The sequence below is a fragment of the Hyaloscypha bicolor genome (assembly GCF_002865645.1).
Source record: "Hyaloscypha bicolor E unplaced genomic scaffold K444scaffold_142, whole genome shotgun sequence".
NCBI lineage: Eukaryota > Fungi > Ascomycota > Leotiomycetes > Helotiales > Hyaloscyphaceae > Hyaloscypha > Hyaloscypha bicolor.
In genome coordinates this window covers 505848-515560 of record NW_020194644.1, presented here as the reverse complement: position 1 = coordinate 515560, position 9713 = coordinate 505848, and the positions used below count along the sequence as shown (strand labels likewise).

Sequence of the window (9713 nt, the reverse complement as noted above, 5' to 3'; positions counted from 1 at the left end):
TATAGGTTTCTCTCTACCAAAGTATGACAATTCCTTTTGGGAAGTCCTGTGTCAGCTCTGGTAGGGCACAGCCTAGGTCGAGAAAAGGGATGCGGGGGTGGTCTGACATTTTGGGAACGATCGCGATCCCCACAGCCAGCCACCACCAAGCTGAATTCCAACCAACCCCATGCAAGGACCGTCGATAGGGATCAGGGTACATGAAACCTCGGCGACCTGCAGTTGCAGTTCTGGTGAGGCTTCCTGGAGCTTTCCGGTGCTGTGCATAAGGGATTCTTGAGATGTCCTGATGAACCGGTGTGGTAAAAGGTATTTCAGAAGTCATTAGGTTATGGTTATTCTAGAACTCCTTGTCTCACGCTTCGCGTATTCTTGCGTCGTTAGGTCCGATGAATGCCCGCTCCCATGAGTTCCGACCGAGAAGGAGAAATTAGACTCCCACCAAGGTCTCTCGGTGTCAGAGTGACAACCTGGAGGGGAAATGCAAGCTTTATATACAATTACGAAACGTGACAGTAGCAATGGCTTCAATCCACTTGCCCCCATGCAAAACTCTTGTGTTTCTTCAAAGCCTCGTACGTAAGGTGTAAACTCTGATACAAATGATTCGTAACCGCACCATGAATCTCTATATCCTCTTTTGCCTCACTTCCTTTTGACGTCTCTTGAAATCTAATAAGCAAAGCCTTGAACTTCTTCAGATCTCGTAGAATAATAACTAGCTGCATCCATCTGATGTCTTCGCTCGCAACTCGGTAAACACCGAGGGTTAGCGGGAGTGGTTGGCTACCAGATCCAGATGCAGGCCCAAAGTAATCTTTCGATGCACCTTGGTAAATCAAGATAATTCTCCCGAGAATGGTCCCCAGAAGCATGGTCCGGAGGCTGGAGCCAGTTCTAGAGTTGCAGACGGGACAGTTCAGTGTTGTTGTGCATGTCTCCATAGCTTTCTGGTTGACTGTCAAAACAATATCGAAAGAGGAAGCAGGCTGTACTGCGTTGAAGTTGTGTAGTGTTTGAAGTGCTTGGAGACACCCGTTGAAACAGCTGCAAGTTGTTGTTCTGGCCAAACATTCATCCGTGAAGAGGTTCGGCATTGGGAGGTATTGACGATCGCAAGGATCAGATGTTGAAAATGGGAAAGACTCTGTTTGGTCAAACCAGAGAGCAGATGGGGTGGCTGATCCATCTGTCATGCTTTCGTGCCGCTGCTGGTGGTGGTTGTTGTCGACGTACGGTGAAGTGATATATGCAGGTGATGCATGTGTGTAATATAGATATGGGTCGGGTGTATCGATGCTACCCCTCGAGCTGTTTGACTCGGACGAACTCTGGCCATGTATGAGTGGAGGTAACATCAAATGCCGATGCTCTTGTCCGTCAACGTTAGAGGTCGGTGATGTCGTCCAGTCCGTTTCTGGGAAGTATGAAGTTGGTTCTTTCGCTTCGATGTTTAGGGGTGGCGGTAAATAAACTGCAGTGCTGGAGACCTTAGAGTCTTCGGAGATTGACTTGTGCTTTGATACGGAAGGCCGACTCCCCTTGCCATCAGACTTTGGTTTGCCAGCTCGTGAGGATGGACTGTACTTGCACTCTGCTCCGAAGGCGAGGCATCGAGAACACATCGGGAAAGCTTTGCTGCATTTGACCTTTGCAAGAAGACAAGTATCACAAGATGCTCGTAACTTCGGGGTGTGGGGAGTGTTGGAGGAAGCTCGTGAGAACATTCCGATTGTGGGAGACGAGGCTGGGGGATAATTATAGGTGATTGCCTTATCTGAGGGTGTTTGTGGATCTGGAAAGATTGTCAAGAGAAATTTCCCTTGGGGAAGAAACCTTCGATGCAGTAGACTGAAATGACTATAATTCCAAACGATGGAAAATATGGATTAGAACGGACGTGAAAGACGTTAATACTGCAGGAAAGATGGGTATTGTAAGTCTCGTCCAAGAGGTAATGATCTCCTAAGCACCTTGATGCATGCGTTGACAAGCCTGATAAGATCTGCAGAATATCGGCGGAATATTTGATACACAAGTTGCCTCTATTCAATCATTCCTTGGAGGATTGAAGGATGCGTTCGGGCGTCCGTGACATAAGGATCCAACAGATTGTAATCAACGTATGGGAGAGACTTTGGTGTCGTAGTTTTGGTCTTATTATGAACGTGATCATCGTCCGATTACCAAAACCGATCTGGCGAGATCGAGAAGCAATACTTAAGGAAACTGGGTCGGATGCAGGGACCAACCATATCGATAGATGCGGTATCTGGTGCGCTGTGCGGGCTGTCCGGCGCCCGTATCTGCACCTAACTGACCTAAGCCACGTGGTTTCCCATAGAGAAGGCAAGTCCCACAGGGCTTCTGCCAAGCATCCAAGTGCTACTGTAACCGCCAGCCCCAGGGATTCACCGAGAGACTCCAAGAACCCAATAAACCTGCGGGGTCAGTTTCACTCCCCGGACTGGAAAAAGGATGTCACCAGCTCACGTGTGGAAATTTGGGGCTGATGCGCTTCCAGACGGATTCGGGAATCAGGCGATGTTACACAGCGGGGTGCCAAAAGTATTGGACCAATTAAAACCTGTACCTAGCCAGCCGATAAATACTTTTGGCACCCCGCTGTCTCTACTCGGTCCCCTCCGTGAGACCTGTTCATCTTGGCATGGCATGTTCCTCCCAGTTGCAGGAAAACGTAAAACGACCCCCCGGGGTGTCGATTAGGGGTGTCGATTGGGGCAGGGGTGTTAACAAACTTGTAATTGGCTACTTAAGCCTTTTGGAAACCTTAAGTTATATTTTTTAATATAAGTATAAGCTAGCATATTACAATCTAGTATTTTAATTACGTGCTTTCTAACTTATAATAAAAAGATTCCTTAAAATAGAATTTTGATTTAAGGAAGTTAATATACTAATTAATTAGATTTTAGTTTTTAAACCTTATAAGGCTCTTATATTTGGCTTTAGGGACTTATTACTAAATTTCTAGGCTTTTTATAATGGATAGATATTAGATATTATGGATCTGGTTTCCTATTTTAAGTAAAGCTTATATCAGAATTATATAAATTATATAGAATTATATTTTCTAATTAAGTAAAGGGCTTTATATACTTGGTTAAATACTAGGAAATATATAAGGAAATACTTCTAGTTTTAAAAACGGGCATTAATTAGTCTTTTATTAGAATTAATTCTTAGAAATTAGTTATACTTGCAAGTATTACTTTAAAGCATACTTACCTTAACTACTTATATATTACTCTGCTATTACATGTCTTATACTTTCTTAAGCTTCTCTTTAAGCTATAAAATATGAAATTTTTAACTTTTTTAATATAACGAGTTATTACTAATTCAAATTTTATAAAAGTTTATATTTAAATAGCGCTTAATTAGCGCTTTAAGGAAATAAAACAAGTATTAAATTATATTAATTCCTTAAAAAATTGAATTAAATTAAAGAAAAAGCTAGAGTTTTGGTGTTCCTGTCCGAGCGCCTCTACTTTAGGTTAGTCCGGCCCCCCAATCGACACCCGGGAGGGAAGGGGGGGAGTCGTTTTACATTTTCCCCCAGTTACAGGCCCTTTGGGTGCAGCTGTCTATGCGCTCCGAATCCTCATCTCTTGGCCAGCCACTATCCGATGACAGCTGCAAGGTACGCAAAATTCCTTCTTTCCTTCCCCTTCCTCATCCCATTTTTTAACTGGCCAAGAAAGCGCCACTTGACCTAATCAATAGTGTGCTTTCACGAGCCGCTCGGTACGAGAAGATGCAGGTGCGCAGGAGAGCAACGGTAACCTCCAAGATCCCGTGCCGATCGCTTCAAAAGTCCATGAAGCCCGTCTCCGAGGATATTCTCTCAATCACTCTCAGAATCCATTTTTCTTAAAGTATTAATTCACTCGTTGCCAACATGAAAGGTATCTTCCTTCTTTTTCTCTCATTGCTGTCAATCATTCGCGCGGCCACGGTTACTTACAATTGGAGCATCGACTTTGTCAACGCAGCTCCAGATGGCTTCTCACGGCAAGTCATTGGAATCAATGGCGCGTGGCCATGTCCTGCAATTGAGGGCACAGTTGGAGATACCATTGTAATCCATGTATTCAACAACCTTGGGACAGAATCCACGGGAATACATTTTCATGGCATCAATCAACTCGGGTCGCAGGTTATGGACGGCCCTTCGGGGGTAACCCAGTGCCCTATTCCCCCGGGATCAAGCTTCACATATAGCTTTGTGGTTAGTAAATTCCAGAAATTGGAGACAATTGATTTTGACGAGACCTCACTAGCTTGACGCCCCAGGATCGTACTGGTACCACAGCCATAACAAGGGACAATATCCAGACGGGTTGAGAGGTAAATTTTCAAGCAGTACACAAGGAATACCGTTGCTTACACTGCATGCTCAGGTCCTCTGATTGTCCATGATCCCCATGACCCATACAAAGGCCAGTACGACGAGGAGTTGGTCTTGACACTCTCGGACTGGTACCATGATTCAGTCCCAGTTCTAATCCAGCAAATGCTCGCTACATCGAACACTCATTTCCTCCCACCATTCCCTGAGGCTCTCTTGACAAATGACGCCAGTTCAGTATCCTTTAAATTCCAGCCTGGAAAGACATACAAGATCAAAATCATCAGCATTGCAGCGTTTGCTTCCACTTTCCTCCAATTCGATTCGCATACCATGAGAGTCATCGAAGTGGACGGCTCTTATATAGAGAAGCATGATGCCTATCAAATTCGAGTGGCCCCTGCGCAAAGGTACACAGTTCTGCTCAACGCGCAGCCAGCAACGAGACGGAATTATGCTTTTCTGGCTTCTCTGGATATGAATAGGGATTTCAGTGATCTTAATGCGCGGCCTCCGAATGCCTACCCGTTCAATATAACCGGTACTCTCATTTACGATGCAGCAAAACCCCTTCCAGCCCCGTACGTTGTTCGATCCTGGAACCCTGTGAATGACTTTACTTTTGCGGCCCTGGATGGGGAGCGTCTCTTGGGAACGCCAAACGTGGATATCACCTTGAACTTCACTTTTGGATTTGATGCTAAAGGAATACCAAGGTGGGTTCTTTCTATAAAGGAGCCCCAACTCCGAGATGCTAACCAGATCGCAGGACTTTTTTCAATAATAAAACCTACGTCCCACAAAAAGTTCCTTCCCTCTTCACGGCATTTACCACAGGAACAGAAAATACGAACCCGTTAATCTACGGAGCAGTCAATCCATTCGTGGTCAAGAAAGGCGACATCGTCCAGCTCACAGTTAACAACCTTGACGCGGCCATTCACCCCTTCCATCTTCATGGCCATCAATTCCAGGTGTGCGAAAGAGCATCGTCCGGCAAAGGAACTTTCAATGGTCACACGAGAAATTTCCCATCGGTGCCAGTGAAGCGAGATACAATTGCTGTGAACGCAGGTAGCTACAGTACCATACGATTCAAGGCCCAGAATCCTGGCGTGTGGCTCTTCCATTGCCACATTGAGTGGCATGTCATTATGGGCCTCATCGCAACAATCATTGAAGCCCCCGAGCAACTTCGTGGACTACAGATCCCGGATGACCACAAGGCTGCTTGTGCGGCTCAAGGTATCCCGATTGCGGGCAATGCTGCTGGAAACACCCAGAATCTGACTGATCTAACTGGCGCCTTTACAACCCCTCCGGTTCCTGATAATGGGTGAGTGTCCACGCGACAATGTCGCATAAGTCGGGGATGGCTAAGCTGACTGATTCTAGGGCGCTCTTTCCGAAGAGAAGTTTAATAATGCCCAAGGCCGGCCCCATCAGACGTGATAGGTACTATGGGAATTAAGCTTTGACCCACGATGTTGGAAGCTGGAAGTCTGGGCCCGGGAGTTTGAGTTTATACCCAGATCTTTTCATGATGCAGCTGTGCCGTCTCCCGTTCTTTGATAGCATTTCAGCGCAACATATTGGCATGCTCTCATCGAAGGAGTTTCCATTAGTGCGATAAGAATGAGGATTCTTTTTGTCATTGTCGTTAATGTCTCAATTATGTAATACAATAGTACGCATCAATAATACCACAGATTGTCAACAAAAATACAAGCCGATCACTCAAGAGCTGCAGAGTTGGAAAATCTACACTTCTAGATCGGAAGTCGAATCAGAGATATGGAACTCAACAAGAACTTCCTACGGTGTAGCGTCAGCCGCAACCTCCTACGCCAGTACCCCCAGTGTCAAGATTGATTATGGCACATCCACAGTTGCATCTGGTAATTCGTTCCGCATTGGAATGTTCCCTTGCCTCGCTGGAATAGCTGTCAGCTTCGAACTGAAGGCGAGCGGGGACACTCACTTGAAGTATTTCCAGGTTTGGAACCCATCTCCGATTGGTCTTTACATCACCAAGTGTTTAGAAGCTGACTTGAGGGAAGCTTAATGTCCGCCTTTCCAATACAGGAAAGGTTGAGAATTGGTTGAAGTGACTTGGGGGGTGCTGGATGAACGTAGATTTCGGAGCTGGAACTCTTGTCTTGAGTACTGTTAAAGCGGTTCTGTTGGTGACTTTGCAAATGGCATGTCTATTGACTCACCTGTAACTCTTCAGTTTCAACTTTCTCTCCCTTCCTCCCTTCGCACTAAAACAACTCCGATAAAAAAGATGATTCTTGGTCCCGTGTACAAAGCGGCCCATTTGAGCAGCGTCGTCCAAGCCGGAAATCGGGTGGCGTCCAATAACCTGGCTTTCAGAATCTCACGTGCAGCTGAGCTTTTTGGCTCCGACTGACCGACACAGATTCGCAATTGTCTCCATTGCAGCCTCACTTCAAACCCTTCAACATAGTGCTAGGAGCCCCCCCCCCCACCCCCAAACGCTCGAAGTATCTGAAATTGTAGCAAGTCCCTCAGACGAGCCAGGCTGCTGGGTCGGGTGTTAGTGACCGCTTTCTTCAGAGGCTGTCCGCCCAGTCCACAATCATGAGACTCATCGACACCACAACGTTGGAGCTACATGAGTTCTACTCCAATTTACCTTCATATGCGATTCTTTCGCACACTTGGAGCGGCGGTGAAGTCACTTTCCACGAGATGTCTCTGCCCATCTAGTCATCCTCCTGCTTAACCTTTCGCTTCTTCGTTTGGGAGGAGGGTTGATAGCTTTGATTGATTGTGGGGCCGCCCGTCTCGAAAACAGTCTTGGCCAAACAGGTCTCGTGTGTCTAGGATGGGCACTCACAGCGGAGCGTCGTGGAGGCGAGTATTCTGCAGATAAAGATCTGCGGAGTCGAGTGTTCTGCGGAGTCGAGTGTTCTGCGGAGAACTTTCTGCAGAGCTGAGAGCTTTGCAGAAAATAATCTGTAGAGGCGAGTGTTTCCCACATGGCCATCTTCTGCTATCTTTTGCTCTCAGATTTTCCCACTCAACGTGTTTAGGGGTAATCTCGCAGGACGCATGTGCCTGCCACCAATAAAAAGACGTTGAGAAAGATTGGTCTTTAGTGACGTAACCAACTGCAAAAGATGAACGACGAATTAGAATAGCGGTGTGATATCCTCGTGAGTGCTAACTTGTGGCATTATATCGCACGTGAGTAAGGTGTCACATGATCTCACCTAAGGAGACGGGTGCAAGTACAGGGTATATAAACAGCACCCAACCTTTCTATAAACTATATTTAACTGAGATATATAATAAAGATGAATTTTATCTTATCTAATTATAAATATTACTATTAAAGATTCTCAGGTAAAATAAACAAAAATAAACCAAATACCAGGTTACTAAATTACTAGGTAAAAGTTATATTATATATAAATACAAGAGATTTCTAGAATTATATTCAATTTCAGAAGAGAAGTATAAAGCTTATAGAAGCTTAGAAGCGAGACTAAATACTTCTTAGTATTATAATTAAGTGAAATATATATCTAAGACTCAAGTAAATTTTCTCTCTTATATTATAAAGGCTAAGAAGTCACCTGCTTATAAATTCCCGAACCCTAAAGTCATAATTTACTATATTTTATATCTTAAAATAGCTCTAAAAATACTTTATTCTTTCTTAAATATACTTTTCTTTTATTCTAAATATTTCCTTTAATAAATAATTATTAATAGTTTAAAAATAAAATAAAATATTTCTTTATTATTTAATATTATAATTATAAGAAATAAGAAAACCTTTTTAAGCTTATAAATAATATAATACTTTATTAGAAGAATAATTATTTATATTTAATTTAAGCTTTTTACCAAAATTATAATTAATTTTAGGGACCTAAATAGAATTATTATAATTCTTATAAATTATATTTATAATAGCTAAAGCTTAAAGATTTAAAAATCTTATATATTAAAAGTATTAAGCTAAAAAGAAATAAAAAATTAAAAAAATAATAAAAAATAAAAAATATTAGCTAAAATTATTAAAATACTATTATAATTTATTAAAGATTTGGATATTTAATTAAATATTTAAATATTTTTTAAATATATATAATATAATTATTTTATTAGAAAAATATATTTAAAATATATTAGAGATATTTAAAAAAACTAAGTATTAAATATTATATTTATAATAATATTTAAAGTTTATTTTTTTTAAATTCTATAAAATATTTTAAATAAACTAATTTAAAATTATTAGAATATAAATAATAGACTTTAAAATAATAAAAGTAAAAGCTTTAATTCTTTTTTAGAAAGATTAAATATATATTAATAATATATTAAGTTTTTTTTAATTAAATTCTAGAATAATAAATAATTATAAACTAGTAATCTAATTATTATTTTTATATTTTTTCTTTATTATATTTTTTCTTTATTATATTTTTTCTTTATTATATTTTTTCTTTATTATATTTTTTTTAAAAAAAATTTTATTACTTTAAATTTTTTTTATTAATATCTCTTTTTAAATTAAATATTTTATTAGTATTTCTAGAAAATTTATAAATATTTTTATTTTTATTATAAAGCTTCTAAAAATTAATAATTAAAGAATTATATAAATAAATAAAAAAGCCTAATATTTTAGTTTTAAATATTAAATATTATATAGCTATAATAAATTAGTTTATAATAGCTCTAACTATTTCTATTTTATTTATTTTTATTATTTTTATAATTCTGGCTATTTTAAATTCTTTTTTAAAAAATTTCGATTTATTTCTTATTTATTTCTATTTAAAATCTCTCATATTTTATATTTCTTTTGAAATACTAGAATTATTAAGCTTTTAAATCTAATTCTTTTTATTAGAAATTATATTATCTTTAATAACTAACTAATTTAGATTAAAAATAAGCTATAAAAAATATTATTTTATATTTTTTATAGAAAATCTTAAAATTAATTATATTTCTAATAAACTTATAAATAGTACTTTTATTCTAACTAATTTTTATTTAAATAAAAATAATTCGAATTAATATTATTAGTTTTTAGAAATATATTTCTATTTAAAGAAGTTATATTCTAATTCTAATAAAATATAAAATACTTGCCGCGATTTTAATAAGCTTTAAATATATTTTAATTAAATATTTTAAAAGTTTTATATTTTTTTTTATAATTATTTATAAAAAGTAATATTTATTATAAGTATAAGATCTAGGGCCTAGAAAATATAGTTAGACTATCTCTATTTCAATAATTCAAAACTAAAGAGAGAAGAGAATCTCGAAGGAATCTCGGATCTAAATAATT

General features: G+C 39.2%; 2 protein-coding genes across 2 annotated transcripts; one reads left to right on the top strand and one right to left on the bottom strand.

Annotated features, from left to right (window-relative positions):
• Nucleotides 1-525: 525 nt before the first annotated feature.
• On the bottom strand, nt 526-1727 carry K444DRAFT_668117 (uncharacterized protein; the record flags this gene model as incomplete). Its single annotated transcript, XM_024887373.1, has 1 exon — nt 526-1727. One exon carries the CDS (start codon nt 1725-1727, stop codon nt 528-530), a length of 1200 nt encoding a protein of 399 aa, XP_024730440.1.
• Nucleotides 1728-3922: 2195 nt separating this feature from the next.
• K444DRAFT_599372 (multicopper oxidase) lies at nt 3923-5923 on the top strand (the record flags this gene model as incomplete). Its single annotated transcript, XM_024878568.1, has 5 exons — nt 3923-4252; nt 4305-4371; nt 4425-5088; nt 5142-5708; nt 5768-5923. The coding sequence occupies 5 exons, from the start codon at nt 3923-3925 to the stop codon at nt 5841-5843; spliced, it is 1704 nt and encodes a 567-aa protein (XP_024730439.1). The 3' UTR covers nt 5844-5923.
• Nucleotides 5924-9713: the final 3790 nt, after the last annotated feature.